General features: G+C 45.4%; 1 protein-coding gene across 1 annotated transcript; it reads right to left on the bottom strand.

The window, feature by feature from the left end:
- Window positions 1-3944: 3944 nt before the first annotated feature.
- On the bottom strand, window positions 3945-15851 carry YJEFN3 (YjeF N-terminal domain containing 3). Its single transcript, XM_042479510.1, has 6 exons — window positions 15526-15851; window positions 10677-10785; window positions 10125-10235; window positions 9822-9935; window positions 6937-7087; window positions 3945-4503 (listed from the first exon to the last, which is right to left on the bottom strand). The coding sequence occupies exons 1-6, from the start codon at window positions 15588-15590 to the stop codon at window positions 4304-4306; spliced, it is 750 nt and encodes a 249-aa protein (XP_042335444.1). The 5' UTR covers window positions 15591-15851; the 3' UTR covers window positions 3945-4303.
- Between the last annotated feature and the right edge of the window lie 690 nt (window positions 15852-16541).

The following is a 16541-nucleotide window of genomic DNA, read 5'->3' as shown; positions in this document are numbered from 1 at the left end:
ACAATCCTCTGAACAAGTCCTAGAAAACTCCATGGTAGGGTCGCCATAAGTCAGAAACGACTTGAAGGCACACAACAACATCGGTCTGTCTGTCTGTCTACCATCCCTTCCTTCCTTCCTTCCTTCCTTCCTTCCTTCTGAACTGGAGAAGACCCATGAAAACTGGAGACTCCAGGCCATTCCTGGAGATGTGGCAACCCTTTTTTCCAGCCCAATGTGCCCAGATTTTGGAAAGAAAAGTGGACAGGTACCTTGAGAAGAGACCCAGTCGAAGCCAAAAAGGACGAACAGCACCATTGCCAGCTTCGCTCCCAACATTTCTTCCGCCTGAGGGTTTTGGGGATGGCGAGGAAGAATCCCGACGCGTGCCAATTTTTGGGCCAAGATGCCACTGGGCACTTACGTCTCCGACCAGGTTGCTTCAAAACTGGAGCAGAGGAGGAGGACCGGAGGCCTATATAAGACTCTGTTCCCCCCTTCTCTTGCCTTCCATTGGTTTGGATGCCTCTTTGGACAGCAAACCCTTGACCAGGGAAATCAGAAACACGCTGCCGAAAACCTAAAATTGGAAGCATCTCAGGGCTTTCTTTTTTTGATTTGGGTTTTTTTTTTTGTTCTTCCTCCCCCTCCTTTCTATTGTTATTATTGTTTTTGGGAGCTCTTCAACGGTAGCCTTTCCCCTGCTAAAATTGGATGCCGGCTTGGAAGGAGGAGAAAAGGCAATAAAACCATGATGAGCTCATGTGGAGAAAAGGGCCAGGAGCAGCTCACCTTACGGAGACGGTTCATTCCTCTCCTCCGCCATCACAGGCATTAAAACTCATTGCAGGTGTGGAAAAAGAGACACCAGAGTGGGGTCAAGGTGGCCAACGTTATTCAAAGAGGAAAGACATATATACTAGGAAAGGCTGCAGCAGTTTGCTTTTGCTTAAGCTTTCTGGGAAAGGGTCGAATTATCCTAAAGGCACCAGATCCTGTCTGATCTTGGAAGCTAAGCAGGGTCAGCACTGGCTAGTCCTTGGAGGGGAGACCATCAGAGGAAGGAGCTCAGGGTCGTCTTAGCCTAAGAAAACCCTATAAAATTCTTAGGGTCACTGTAGGTTGACAGGCGACTTGAAGGCAAATACACACACACAGTGCCAAAACGCCCTAAAGGCACCAGATCTTGTCTGAGCTTGGAAGCTAAGCAGGGTCAGCCCTTGATAGTCCTTGGAGGGGAGACCACCAGAGGAAGGAACTCAGAACCACCCTCAAGTCTTTCTAGCCTAAGAAAACCCTATAAAATTCTTAGGGTCACTGTAGGTTGACAGGCGACTTGAAGGCAAATACACATACACACAGTGCCAAAATGCCCTAAAGACACCAGATCCTGTCTGATCTTAGAAGCTAAGCAGGGCCAGCCCTGGATAGTCCTTGGATGGTAGACTGCCATGGAGTCCCAGGTACTGCAGACTGTATTTCAGAGGAAAGAACTGGCAAATCTGAGCCTTGCCTAAGAAAACCCTCTAAAATTCATGGGGTTGCCCTAAGTTGACGAGTGACTTGAAGGCAAACATGGACACGTACACATATAAAATGCACAACATGTGTAACTCTAATGCTCCTAACATCCCCTGATTTTATATATTTACCTTGTAGTGTATTTTACTTCTACTTTAGTGTATTTTACACCTGCCCCATCCTCATCTCAATACCCTTGCTGAGTTGGACTGAGTTCAAACTACTTTTGCACTTTGAACTCAAGTTTGCAGCCATTGAAGTAAACTGAGGACAAAAGTAGGAGGAAGGGAGAGAAACCGGGACATTGTAAAAGCAGCTGAGAAAAGTGGGATGACAGAGAAGTAATTGGTTAGTAGCTGGAGGATATGTAACTGCTGTTATTATACACACTTTTTCTACGAAGCCTATGATGTTGCTGCCTGAAGCAAGAAACAAAATGGAAGCCCCTGACCAGTTTATGGGGTGAATAAGGGGGGGAAAAGAATTAATGTGTCTCCTCATTAGGATAGTCAGGTTTTCAAAATAGCAAAAAGGTGTACCAGATTGGCAATGACCGTTGTCAAAGTAATCCCTTGTCGCTGACTTTTGAAGCTGCAATATTTACCCTGTCTTTTGTAGTAAACAAATGCACTTATGCATGCCCAGAAGTCTTCTGAATGAATGAATGAATGAATGAATAATGCTTGCAAAAATGCATGCTCTTAAAAACACAGTTTACAAGAGTCAGTGTTTGAGAATCATATTGCCATTAAACGTGGAGGGAAAAGACAGCAAAGAGACCTGCAATACTCTAATTTTATTACGGAGACAGCTTTAGAGTGGAGAAAAGGCCACTTGCTCAGATACCTGAAACGTCACACCTTTCTCCATTTCACACTTATAGATTTAGGCCTCATTCCCACTTACCAAAAAAGCGGTTTGTGATCCAAATCGATAGATTGATTCAACAGCGGAGCGTGGTTCCCACTACATTTGCCCCAGTCGCATTTCCCCCCTGTAAAACAACCCATTTGTGGTTCACATTCATGAATGAATCAGTTCAAAACGGACCCGCTCCAACCGGACGAAGGGCAAATTTAAATCGATTCTGATCCGATTTTGGTTCACACTTGCACAGAATTGATTTATCCCAAAAGATGCAGAAAACATCAGCATCAAAAAGACATGGGTTAAATGGGTCTAGCGTGTGGCCCTCCTCTCTCTGAATCACTTCGGCAAATCGATTCAAGTGGGAACCAGGGTCATTTGAATGGGTTCAAACCAATTTGTGATTCGGTTCAAAGGTAATGGGAATCAGGACAATCCAATCCCATTTTGCAAGAAGACACTATCAAAGCACTCCAGAAAGATGCCCATCCAACCTCTGTTTAAAAACAAAGGTGGAGACTCCACCAGACTCCAAAGTAGCGTCCTCCAATGTTGAACAGCAATTACTGTCATGAGGTTCTTCCTAATGTTTAGGTGGCACTTCTTTCCCTTTCACCTGAGTTTCCAATCTGGAAAGCTGCAAAAGCAGCAAGGAAACCCTCCTCCTTGTTGGACCTATACACTTTCCATCTGCTTTGGAAGAAGGGAGATATCACCTGGCCCTATTTGCCAAGTCGAGGGGATGAGGTCAACAAGGCCTCTCAATTTCCTCGAGCTTTCCCAAAATTCCCCAGAGGCATTGCTTACCTACATTCTGCGCTATGTTCTCCCTGCTTGCTTAATCTACTTTTTTTCACTCCCATCGTTCCTGCCAACGTCGCTTACGTTCACGGATTCAGCCGGGTCAAAAGACGGGGATCGGATTCTTTTGTGTCGAAAGCCGCTGGCAAAATTTGCCCTCAGCGCACGGATATTTCAGCAAAGCCACAAAACCTATGGCCGGCTGCAAACTGAACTGAAATAAATCTCTCACCCCAACTATGGCCAACATTTGGGGAGCGTTCTGGGCTTGTTTGTCATGGGCCTTCATTTTTTGACATATGGCGACCCTAAGTCAAACCTATCGTGGGGTTTTCTTGGCAAGATTTGTTCAGAGGAGGTTTGCCCTTGCCTTCCCCTGAGGCTGAGAGAGTGTGGCTTGCCTAAGGTTGGGAAAGCTGAGCAGCGAAGAAACCCTTGGGCAAGTCACACTCTCTCAAGCTTAAAAAGGAAGGCAATGGCAAATCTTCTCCAAACAATTCATTTCAAGAAACAGAGCCAGTGTGGTGTTGCGGTTCCGAATCCCTGCTCATCCCTGGTAATCCCATGGATAACTTTAGGAATATCGCACTCTCTCAGCCTCAGAGGAAGGTAAAGATAATCCCCTCTGAACAAAGTTTGCCAAGAAAACCCTACCTTAGGCTTGCCATAAGTCAAAAGATGTCTCGAAAGCACACAGCAGCAACCCCTGGCATGAAGTCTACGAAAGCTCATGCCGCCAACGTCTTTCTTTCCATGAATCTCAAAGGTGCCACAAGATCCCTTTGCACACTGGTTTTCCAGACTAACACAGCTATATCTTTGAATTGCACCTGCATTTTGTTTGCTTTTTGCCAGGTTGGCTGGAGAAACCTAGGAGGTGCAATGCAACATTTTTAAGCATTGCGACACATTCAAACAGACCTATCCTGGCTTTCAAGCTACACAATATGTACATTCCACCCCACCAAAAAAATTGTCTAGATAGGGATGTATTTGTTAATCCAAGGGTTTTCAGCCAGTCTTGCCACCCGAGATCAATAAACTGGGGGTTGGAGACGTTGGCATTTGGGTTGGTGGTCTTGGAGCGGCCCGGAAAAGAAGAAGCCATGACTTTCTCGGGTTTTGGTCCGGATCTTTAAAGAGAAACCACACACTCTGTGCCGGGATATTCGGGCAAATTGAGTTCGAATTTCTTTTGGACATCGTAGGGAAGGAAACGGCCGGCTACAAGGTGGTGTTTGCCCATGAAACGGGTGGCACACTGCTTGGGGGCCGCCAAGGAGACAAGGACATCAGGGCTGATCCCATCATTGCTGCCGGTTTCCACATCCCACCCTGAAGAGAGAGCAAGAGAGAGAAAGATGGGGATAAAAACATATATATATTCATTTAAAAGTCTTGCAATCACTTTTATTTGCAATTGTCGTTGTGTGTCTTTAAGTCATTTCAGACTTATTAGTTAACTGTCTCTGCTTCCCTGTGCAAATTTGCATCGATTTGCTCCCTCTGCTGAAAATGCAAAAATCTGAATTCATACACAACGGAGAGGCGGCCATACAATCGATAACCAACATCCTTGCGGATACTGCAAAGTAAAAGAACTGAGCAGCCTTTTTATTTTTGCAGAGTTTGTGAAAAAAGCCCTGAACTCCTCCAAATCACGTGTGACGGGAGCACACCTTGTTGTTTCTCTCTAAAATGTTTATACTCTGCTGCCTGATTTCGTGAGAGAGGCAGCGTGGCATAGTGCTGGACTGTGACTCTGGAGACCAGGGTTCAAATCCCTGCTCAGCCACAGAAGCTCACTTGGGCAAGTCACACTCTCTCAGCCTCAGGGGAAGGCAATGGCAAACCTCCTTGGAACAAATCTCACCAAGAAAACCTTGCGATCAGGCCAGAAATGACTTGAAGGCACACAATAACAACAAGCCCTAGTGCAAAAAAAGATGAATAAGATATATACATATGAAAACAAGGGACTAATATGATATATGTATATTAAAACAAGGGATGAAAAAGATGAATACACATTAAAACAAAGAACAAATAAGATGTATACATGCTAAAACAAGGAATGCATAAGATATATACTTTTTAAAACTAGGGATGCCTAAGATGTATACATATTAAAACAAGGGATGAATAAGTTGTATACGCATTAAAACAAGGGATGAATAGGATGTATACATATTAGAGCCATCCACTCTTTCCCAGGGGAAGGCCAGCATCCTTTGGGTCATGAGACCCACAAAGTCTTTTGGGTCATGAAACCACTGGTACCTATTCGTTGCAGCAAATAATACTACAGATTCTCGTTCCCTAATCCCTGTGTGACAATCTGCTTACTCACACCGGGGCAACACACTCATATTTTATGGATATCACTCTCTCATGAGATGTTCAGGTGCTGCACCAGAAAACATGTTTTAGCAAAAAATTAAGCTGAGGACCAAGGGAGGAAGAGGAGGAGAAAGAGAGAAAAACCAGGACATTTTAAACGCAGCTGGAAAAGTAGGATGGCAGAGAAATAATTGTTGGTGCCCCAAATGCCATTGGAGCCTATGCTGAAAGATTTCTTTTTCCTTAAACCATGCTCTCCATGCAGCAGTCCCGCTGTGTCCACTCACCAGTGGGAAGTAAATTGTTCAGGATGGAGGCTAACTCTCCTATTTCCCTCTCCTGTCTGTTTGTTCTTCCGTGGAGCAAATTCCTCTCCTTGATGGTGAAACCAGGCCTTACGGCTCCCAGACGCGGCAAAGCATGTTTGAACATGACATCATGTCTCGCTCGAAGGGAGACATCGATTCCTTTATTACTGCTTCAATCGGCTTCCAAAAAGCACCTCTCCTTTGGAGACGGCTACTGTTTTGGAGCCAGGATGCTGAGCTGGAATTTGGCCGGGGACCGAAAGGAGGACAAACAAGAGTGATTCAGCAAAGCTCAGGTGCAAAAAATAAGGATCGGTTCTTCAACAGGATTGATGTTGTTTCCCCCAATCCTGAAATTTTTGGGGATCCAAAACCTAGAACCTATAAACAGCCCTTGGGGAAACTGATAAGCATCGTGGATTAAGTCCCAGTCCCAGTTGCTTATAGCTTGTCATTCAAAGACTCTCACAATCTATTTGCCTCTTTGGAAATTAAGACAGAAATCATATAATGGCCTCATTCCCACTTACTAAAAAAAGTGGTTTGTGATCCAAATCAATGGATCGATTTGACAGTGGAGTGTGGTTCCCACTACATTTGCATCGATCGTATTTTCCTCCCATAAAATAACCCATTTGTGGTTCACATTCACAAATGAATCGGTAGAAAATGGACCCGCTTCAGCCGGCGGAAGGGCAAATTTAAATCTGTTCCGATCCACATCTGGTTCACGCTTGTGCGGAATCGATTCATCCAAAACGACGCGGGAAACATCAGCGTCAAAAAGACGTGGGTTAAATGGGTCTAGCGCATGCCCCCCCCTCTCCGAATCACTTCAGCGAATCGATTCTCAAGTGGGAACCAGGGTCATTTGAACAGGTTCAAACCGATTTGCGATCCAGTTTAAAAGGTAGTGGGAATCAGGCTTAAGATACAATGCAAGAAGGTTAGTCTCCTATTTTTTTAAACAGAGGCTTGAAGGCCCTATGTTGGGTGTGCTTTGATGGTGTCTTCATGCATGGCAGAAAGAGGTTGATCTGGATGACCCTTGGGGTCCCTTCCAACTCTATGAGCCTATGATTCCAGAAGGAAAGCAGTGGGTTCAAGGAACAACACATACCAGAAGGAACATCCAGGCTGATGAGAGGGATCTGGACTTGCTTGAGAGTGGCCAAGATAGTGCAATAGGGTTCAAGGACTTCGCCCGGATTGGCTTCCACCCCAAGGATGGCATCAACCACCAGGTTGTAGGCATCGCTGATGAGCTGGACCTATTGGAGAGAGGAGAAAAGAAAGTCAATCCGCAATGTAGATCTATTTTCTGGGGAAAAGGCAGTTTCCACAATTCTCCCTGAGTGATGGGCACAAAGTTGGCGCAAAGGTGCCACTCATCTGTAGTGGCATCCCCTTTACGGATCAGCTTTCCATCCATTTGCATACTGGGCCATGCCTTAAGCACCCGCCGCCATCTGTAACCAAGGTAATTTTTATGGGATTGTAGGCTTTAGAGTTTATCACACTGGGGCGAATTTCTGCATTAGAGAGATTAAAGTGCATTTAAAGCATCCCGTAAATAAAGTGAAAATGGCGAGCAATTGTGCCAATGATTATCCCACGCAATTGTGCAAATAAAGCGGTATCAGAAATGCATTGTCGCTGAAATCCTGAAACTAAAAAGATGCATGTCGATGCTTCTTTGTGAGCACTTTAACGGCAGGTTTAGTGCGATGCTGTGTGAAATCGTTTCACATAATTACGCAACTTTTCCGGGACATTCATGGGATAAACTCCCGATCTCCTTCGTGTGATAAACTGGCTTGTCAGGATTCCTTTTTAACTTCATTTCACCGGCGCTCTGAACTCCACTTGTGTATGTGCACAAAGCAATTACACCTCCAGATTTTTGGAAGACTTCTAACTGTATTCTTATTAGACTCCTAGGAATGACTTGAGCAAATCCCAGCATATCATTAGAATCACAGAACTGAAAGGGATCCCAGGGGGCTATGCAGTCCAACCCATGGTTTCCAGACCTTTCACCATTTTGGTCACCCTCCATCTTGTCCAGACCCTTCCTGAATTGTCCAAAACTGGACACAATATTCCTGGTGAGATCTGACTAAAGCAGAACAGAGTGGCTCTGTAACTTCCCTAGATCTAGACAGTACACTTCTATTGATGCAGCCCAGAATCACACTGGCTTTTTCAGCTGCCGTGTCACACTTTTGGCTCATGTTAAGCTTACGGTTCACTAAGACTCTCAGATCCCTTTCACATGTACATGTGAAATCTCTTTTCTTGTTGTTTGCATCCATTGCTCCATGTCCTAGTCTCTGGAGCAACATAAAACAAGCTTGCGCCATTCTCAACAGGATATCCCTTCGAATATTTAAACATGGCTATCATGCCACCTCTGAACCTTCTCTTCTCAAGGCTAAAGACATCCGCTACTGAAGCTGCTCCTCATAGGGCTTCATGGTTTCCAGACCTTCCACCATTTTGGTTGCTGTCCTCTGGACACATTTCACTTTGTCTAGATACTTCTTGAAATGCGGTGGCCAAAATTGGACGCAATATTCCAAGTGTGGCCTGACCAAAGCAGAACAGAGTGGCACTATGTCTTCCCTCAGTCTGGACACTATGCTCCTATTGATGCAGCCTGGGATCATATTGGCTCTTGTTGCATACTTTCAAGTCACTTCTGACTTATGGCAACCCTAAAGCACGTCTCTTTTGGGGTTTTCTTGGCATTCATAGGGGACCCAAGCTAGTTTTGATGTCGCCTCTTTCATGGAACGCATGCATGAGAAGCTGGAATCTGCTGCAGAGGCGAGGCTTGCCGAAACTGATTTAAGTTTTTCAGCAAAGCTGCTAAATATAGAAATATAGTTGGAGCGTGTCAAATGCCACTTTTAATGATGCTCGGCTCGTGGGTGGCTTCTCTCGGAGCCCACACCGCAAAATTGCTTCTGTTTCGTGGAGATTAAATGGAATTTGCAAAGCTTTAAATGAAAAAGAAACCCCCCTCGAAAAACCAGACTCTCAGTAAAGTCAAGTCAATGCTTATTATAAAGCCATGAAGTTACAAAACGTTCCTCCAGAACCAGCAAGCAATGGGATGGCAGGCAATCTCATCCTTTACTGTAAAAACAAACAAACTCCAAAACTGTAATCATCATCATCATCATCATCATCATCATCATCATCATCATCATCATCATGCTTTATTTTGAATGCCGTAGGTCTCTTTCTACTGTAAGGATAACTCAAATTATAGTTTATTTTCAAGAAATGGAACCAAAAGTGTGTATTAAAAAAGAATCATAGGCCTGTTACAGACTGCCAAAATAAAGCTGCTTCGGGTCTCTTTGGAGGTATGCTGTTTAAATGATGCATGGGTCCTACGAGTCCGGAGGTCGCCCCAAAGCCACACTCCATTCCTAAGCACTGGAGTGCAGCTTTGGTGCAGCTTCCGGATTCTTAGGGTGCATGCATCATTTAAACAGCATACCTCCAAAGAGACCCGAAGCAGCTTTATTTTGGCAGTCTGTAACAGGCCATAGAGACTTAGGAATTAGGATGCATCGGCACTGTAGAAAGAATGCAGTTTGACACCACTTTAAGTACTGTAATTCCATCCTATGGGATACTGGGATTTGTAGTTTTATAAGTTCTTTCGCCATCTCTGGCCAAAAAGGGCCAGTGCCTCATCAGACTACAAGTCCCAGGAATCTTAAGATGTAACCAAGAATGAATCTCTTCAATGTATAGCTACTGATACAAATATCATCAAGATATAGATACTGATAGCCATAAATCTTATCACCAGTATATAGATATTGGAAGCAATACATCTCACCATCAACATATTGATACTGATAGCATTAAATCTCATCATCAGGAGATAGATAAATAGGAAAGAGCATGCCCAATATATAAAAAATGAGGCTATTTTTAAAGGACGACCCGTGTCTCCTTCACCAAAGAGGTACCAGGTTTGCTCACCTCTGCAGGTAGATAAGAAAGAAAAGGGATGTCCATCTTCTCACACTGCGTGGTAAAGTCTTGGTAAAGGGGGTTTGACGACCGCTTGGGATAGAAGATGGTGGGCTCATATTCCTGAAATGAGAGATTGGATTATTCCTGCAGTGCAGATGCAGCCCAAGAAGGCAGTAGAAGGGTCTCTCCTGAAAACAGAGCTTGGACAACGGTATTTTATCTGCTTTTTACATTGCATTTTGTCACAAAGAAAGGCATGCATAGAAACTTACGACTTAAACTTATGCATACTTAGAAAGGGGTACATACAAATACACGCAGATGCCGGGCGCACGCCAAGCCAATGGCCCCATTCTGTTCGCAACCGCAGACCACCAGAAGCGTCGGCTGCTTCTTGGGGAGAGACTTCCGAGGAAAAACCTGGAGCAGAGAGAGACACAAAATACCATTAAGGGAGGGGATGAAAGGAACATGGCACAGAATCCAGACGGATATAATGCCATACCCGCCAACATTTAACAGATGAAAGCCAAGACAGGGCAGTCAAGATGGAAGCAGTCATGACAGAGGAGAAACGCACAAACCAGGTGAAGCTGCAGTGGTTTGCTTTTGCTTGAACCTACTGGGAAGGGCAAGACATTGCTCCCTGTCTCTTCTCTCCCTGGACTGAGTTCATGGAGTATAAACTATGTTTGCACTTTGTACGCAGCAGTTAAAGGGCTCATTCCCACTTACATTTAAATCGGTGTGTGATTCGCCTTCGCTCCATGTTGGTAAATCGATTTGATAAGTCGATAAATAAAGTAAATCGATAAATGGAGGATGAAAAGGGAACATTTCCAGGGTTGTCAACACACTCACCTTGGTTACTGCCATGGCACAAGCATGCCCCCAGATTTCAATCAGCTGCTGGTGCCCAAATCTGAACTCTTCGATGAGCTCCTTCTCAATGGCCACGGCTTCGGCTCTGCTGCAGGGAAAGAGGCATGAAGGGGGTGAAGGGGGCAGAACAGAATTAAATCCCCCCAGAAGCTGCCATCTTGCATTCACCCTCCCAAAAAAGGAGCAATGCAATTCAGAGGCATCCGCAGGTGTATCACCGTCCATTTGCTGTTGTGTGCCTTCAAGTCGTTTCCGACTTAGTGCAACCCTAAGATGAACCATTCGTGGGGTTTTCTTAGCAAGATTGGTTCAGAGGAGGTTTGCGATGACCTTCCCCTGATGCTGAGAGTTTGTGACTTGACCAAGGTGGGTTTCATGGCCAAGGAATCGAACCCTGGTCTTCCCCTCCAGATATCCCAATTTGGCAATTGCAATTTCAATTAATTCTTTGCCACTTTTTCAGCTGCCCTGAAAATGTCCCAGTTTCTCTCTCCTCCTCCCGCCTTCGTCCTTTGCTTCTGTCAAGTTGCTGCAAAGTGAATTCAAAGTGCAAAAGGAATTTGCACTCAGTTCACTAAAATGATGGGAACAGGGGACACAGGCCTTCCCTTTCCTGTGGACCCCAGCAAAAGCAATCTGCTGCAGCTTCTGCAACGCTGCATCTGCACTGCAGAACTAACGCAGTTTTGACACTGCTTCAACTGCTATGGAATCCTACCATTTTGTAGTCTGACAGAGAAAGCTAAACATCTCGTGAAACTAGATATCCCATAGCATAGAGCCGTGGCGAATAAAGCGGCACCAAACTGAGTTATTTCTGCAGTGCAGATGCAACCGAGGCTTGTGTATTCTTCCTCATTAAGATCTTTTTGTGACTGGTATATCACTCAGCCACATTGTTTTCATCTGCAAAATTTAGTGTGATCTGCAAAGGCGCTTGAGGATGGCTTGCCTTGGCCTTTTCGACAGCGACAAAACAACACAACCCAGCCTGACTGTTGTCACATAAGGTTTATGGTGTGTGTGTGTTAAAGGCCCCGGTTGCCAAAGAAGAAGAGAAGACTCCCCTTTTCTCCTCTCCAACTTCCTTGCACTTATCTTTGCCCAGTCCATTTGCTGCATGGGTTTAAAATAACAACAACAACAACAGTAACAAGAACACAAGTGAGACTGGAATTTTGTATGTTACCAAAATGTAGACAATGTCCTGGTTGTTTTATTCCTGGCCCAGAGCTCTCTCTGCATGCCCTGGCAGGAGATGCAAGGATGGGAGGTGGCGGCGGTGGCCGGGAGGAAAGCGGGTGGAAATGAAAAGTAATCGTTCACATATGTCAATTTGTGTAGTCCAAAGGATGAGGAAAACAGGGGCACAAGGCTGACCCAGGAAAACTGGTTGCTGTTAGAGTAGCCTGAGCACAAAAGTGCCCCAAGGAGACCAACTGGGAAGAGTTCACCTAAGGTGAGCCAGCGTGGTGCAGCCGACCGAGCGTCAGACTGCGGATCTGGGAGTCCTGGGTTCAAATCCCTGCTCGGGAGTCACAGTCAACAATACTGGGAGGATTACAACTTGCCCAAGGGCCAGTGTGGTGCAGTGGTTTGGACAAGGACTCTAAAGAGCAGGGTTCGAATCCCCGGCTTAGCCATGGAAACCTCTGGTCATACTCTCTCAGCCTCAGGGGAAGGGAATGGCAAAACCCCTCTGAAGAAACTTGACAAGAAAACCTTGTGATGAGGTTGCCTTTGGTTCAGTGTTAAGTTGGAAATGACTTGAAGGCACACAACAACAACATGGAAATCAGCAAAAATAAAATTAAAGGAAGGTAGGAAGGAAGGAAGGAAAAAGAGAGGGGAAGGAAGGGAGAAAAGAAAGAGAGGAGGGAAGGAGGGAGGGAAGGAAGGAAGGAAAGAAAAGAGGGAGGGAGGGAATAAAGAAAGAGAGATAAGGGAAGAGAAGGAAGGAAGGAAGGAAGGAAGGAAAGGGCAAACCCTCTGAAGAAACTTGCAAAGGAAACCCTATGAGAGGTTTACCTTAGGGTCACCATAAGTCAGAGTCATCTTGAAGGTGCACAACAACAACAAGATACAACCTTCTCCCAAATGCAAGGGGTTAAAACTGGCATTTCCAAATGGAGGCTCTTAGCCTCTCAAAGGGAGGACCCCCCTGGCCAGCTTCCAAGGCTGGCATTCCAGCTTAGCATGGTCTTTGGCATGGTTGCCAGAGTAACACGGTTCAAAGAGAAGCCACAGCCAGCTTCAAACAATACGACAATGCATGGGCAGATCCAGTGGGGGAAGCATCAAGCATGGCAGAGGGCCACTGCTGCAGTTGGATGCTCCTTCCAGTGGGCATTCGGTCCACCGTTTGAGCTTTTTCGCTCTCCAGAGTAATACAGTGGGCCCTTGGTCTACCAAAATCCCTGGATGCTCAAGTCCCATTAAATACAGTGGTGTCCCTTGTACAAAACGGCAAAATCAAGGTTTGCTTTTTAAGCATGCGCTATATATATATATATATATATATATATATATATATATATATATATATGAATATGAATATTTTCAAGATGCAGATGCTTGATTCAAATGCAAAAGGAACAGGCATAAAGCCAACAGATTCTGAGCATGTGCAGAGGGTATCGATCAAGCTTTTCCACCATCTTTTTAGTCCTATTTTGAGCTCTTCGGTAGGTTGTAGTTGTGTGCCGTCAAACCGTTTCCAACTTATGGTGGCCCTATCGCGGGATTTTCTTGATCAGATTTGTTCAGACAGAGGTTTTGTGGGTTTTTTGCCTTTGCCTTCCTCTGAGGCTGAGAGAGTGTGCCTTGGCCAAGGTCACTTGGTGGGGTTTCGTGACCAAGTCAAGATTCGAACCCAGAGTCATCGCCCAATGATTTTAACACCTTTGCCAGTGGCTCTTCGAAAGCTTGCAACATGTATTTCGTGCATGTTGGTCGGACAAATAAAAATCATTGCTGTTTTGTGGATTTTGGATGTTATTGTACTCGGCTGTATGAGCAACACAGCTGGATATGTTGTTTAAAAGGAATATCTCTGGAGTATTGTCAAAAGGCCGTGGGTTCTAAAGATACACATTTCCCTTTTTGTAGATAAGGGGAAAAACACACACCCCTTTAAGGCTAGTTTTGGAGATAAATATTCATCCAAACACTCCTTTCCCAGGCTTAACTTTCCCCCTCTTCTTTTCCAAATGAATTGGTTTTCTGGAAGACAAACATAAGCTGGCAGAGAAGGGCGCCCTTTGAAAGACACTGAAAGGAGACTGGAAGGAAAGTTTTGTCACACGCAAACACAACGGACACAACACCCCTAGCTCCCAACTATGCTTGCAAAAGCTTGCACTCGGCTTGCTGTTACAGTCACTATGGAGACCCAGCCGTGTGCGGCATACTGATCCCACAATGGTGCGGATTGTGTCACGATTTGCACAATGTTGGGAAGGGGGTGGGACGAGCCTCGGTGGCACCCTTGCTCACTTTTGCACACCTCCGACATTGCATTGAATCATAGTTGGAAGGGACCCCCAAGGGCTATCCGGACCAACTTCTTGCTATGCAAGAACCCACAACCAAAGCGCTCCCAAAAAATACCCACCAACATTTGTTTAAAGGTTTCCGAAGGACAGTAAAAATTATAGGGGAGGGAAAATGCACAAGCGAGGGAAGGCCGCAGCCGTTTGCTTTTGCCTGAGCTGACTGGGAAGAGAAAGTCTCCACAAATATATGCCTCCTCTCTTCTGAGAGTCTACAAAGAGCAAACTCCTTTTTGCACTTTGGACTCAGTTTGCAGCGACCGGAGCGAATTAAGGAAGAAAGCGGGAGGAGGAGGGAGAAACTGGGACATTTTGAAAGCAGCTGGAAAAGTGGGATGTTAAAGGATTAATAGGGATTGTGGCCTGCCCATGAGGGCATGACTCTGAGCATGTGCAGAGAGTATTGTGTTTAGTTCAGGGCACTAAACAAATTCATACTACATCCAAAATCAGTAGGATAAAATTTCATTTTTCCTCATGCTTTTCTTGCTTTCCTCCAACTCCAGCAATTAATATTTGTTACCTTAACCACTAAGAGTCTCCAAGCCAATTCACACTACACAGTTGTAGTGCTATGATCCCACTTTAACTGCCATGACAGCCTAGGATCTGTAGTTTGGGGAGGCCCTGGACTTCTTAGCCAATGTATCCCTCTTTACCATTGCCAAGCACAGCATCCCCAAGGATGGAACCACAGCAGTTAAAGTGGAATCGTAGCACTATAACTGTGCAGTGTGAACATATCATAGGCTGTATTTCAGACGTGGAAACCAGTCTTTTGGAAGAAAGCGCTTCTGCAAACAAAATGGCCCAAAGCAACAGGTGGAACCACAATCTGGACACAACCAAAACATTACAAGATTAAGAGGCAGAGCATGAGCTTGTTCATTCCTCGATGGCAGAAATCCCACTGCAGCTCAGAGCTGTACCTTGCAAGGTTTGCGTATGTCATTTAGCAATTTCCCACGACAATGCATTTAGCCAATGCATTCGCATCCAACAGACAACATAAAATACACTCTGCAGACTATTAAACCCAAAAAACTCCCCTTCCTTGGGCCACCAACATTTGCTCAAGCCATAACTTGATGTTGCCAGCGCACCTTCCAACCCAAATCTTTCCCACATTTGGATCCCCCAGGCAGAACCCCAACTGATGTAGCTCACCCCTTAACCGAGAAAAACCCTGTATTCTACTTGTCCATAGCAGCCGTGCTGGGAAGAAAAACATGGCAAGCTTCCTTTGCTCCCAATGTACCATTCTGGTGGCCACTTACCTTAGATAATGGAGAGGTTGGATTTCCTCTTTGCTGTGGGAGGAATTGAGGCTTGGTTTCTCCATGGCTTGAGTGGAACAAGACCCTTTGCAAAATGTTTGCCACCCTGGTGCCAACCTAGTGCCCAAAGAAACCCTCTGCTTCTTCTTTGCTCCTTTCCCTCTTCCTCTCTTACTGAACAGAGGATGGCAGGAGGCAGGGAAGAAGGAATAATAAGTGTGATGAGAAGAGATGCAAAGATGCACACAATGGCACCCCCAGCTTTTGGCTGGCACCACTGCTGTGGGCACCCCAGGAGCGCAAGGGAAGGGATTGGCCTGTTCCTTCCGGGCGAGATGAAAGAAAAGATGGGGGAGCCCTTCTCCATCACCCAATGAAAAATCAGAGCTGGGTTGGGGAGGGGGTGCTTTAACCCCTTCCGGTTCCTTAAGATGGGTCACAATAGAGGAATATCTTGGGCACATGACAAGAGAAGGGCACAGAGGTCATGCTCAGCCAAGTGGAAAGCGGCCCGCATTTTTTGGAAACCAAACATCCAGCAACAGTACCATCTCCATCCATTCTTAAAAGCAACACTTTCAATTATAGATTCTATTCTGAACGCTCTGGAAGACAAAAGGACAGAGATGCCAGACACCATCTTTTTTAAACAGTGTGTTTATTCGTCTTTTGCATTGCTATTGCATGTATTTTATATTTTACCCAGTTTCCTTGCTTGCAAATGGTGAAGACTGAGCAACAGGTGACTGGAAGGAAGGAGGGATGCATGAAAAATGGAGCAAGCCCAGAGCAATGGGAGGTCAAGCCAGGGAAGGAGGCTTCAGGCCTCCCAACGGTCAAAGGTTGGGGCAAACAGAGACCTTTCAGACTGCCAAGGAAAAGGCGATTCACCTGAGTGCTGTGTTCGACACAGCTTTCATTTGGAAGGAAATGGAGACTCACAAGAGAAGAGGAATAGCAGTGATGGTTCAGAAGGTAGTGGGAGAATCACATGGAGAGGAAAGAGGGACAGATTG

Source organism: Sceloporus undulatus, chromosome 7 (assembly GCF_019175285.1).
Source record: "Sceloporus undulatus isolate JIND9_A2432 ecotype Alabama chromosome 7, SceUnd_v1.1, whole genome shotgun sequence".
NCBI lineage: Eukaryota > Metazoa > Chordata > Lepidosauria > Squamata > Phrynosomatidae > Sceloporus > Sceloporus undulatus.
Note: the sequence above shows the minus strand (reverse complement) of the source record. Positions and strands in the feature narration are given on the sequence as shown.

Excerpts from the sequence above, each read along its gene's own strand:
- YJEFN3 (XM_042479510.1), bottom strand. The coding sequence starts at position 15,590 with ATGGAGAAACCAAGCCTCAATTCCTCCCACAGCAAAGAGGAAATCCAA. Across the intron at positions 10,236-10,676 it reads GTGCCATGGCAGTAACCAAG|GTTTTTCCTCGGAAGTCTCT; the intron begins GTGAGTGTGTTG and ends TCTCTGCTCCAG. Across the intron at positions 7,088-9,821 it reads TTTCTTATCTACCTGCAGAG|GTCCAGCTCATCAGCGATGC; the intron begins GTGAGCAAACCT and ends TCTCTCCAATAG.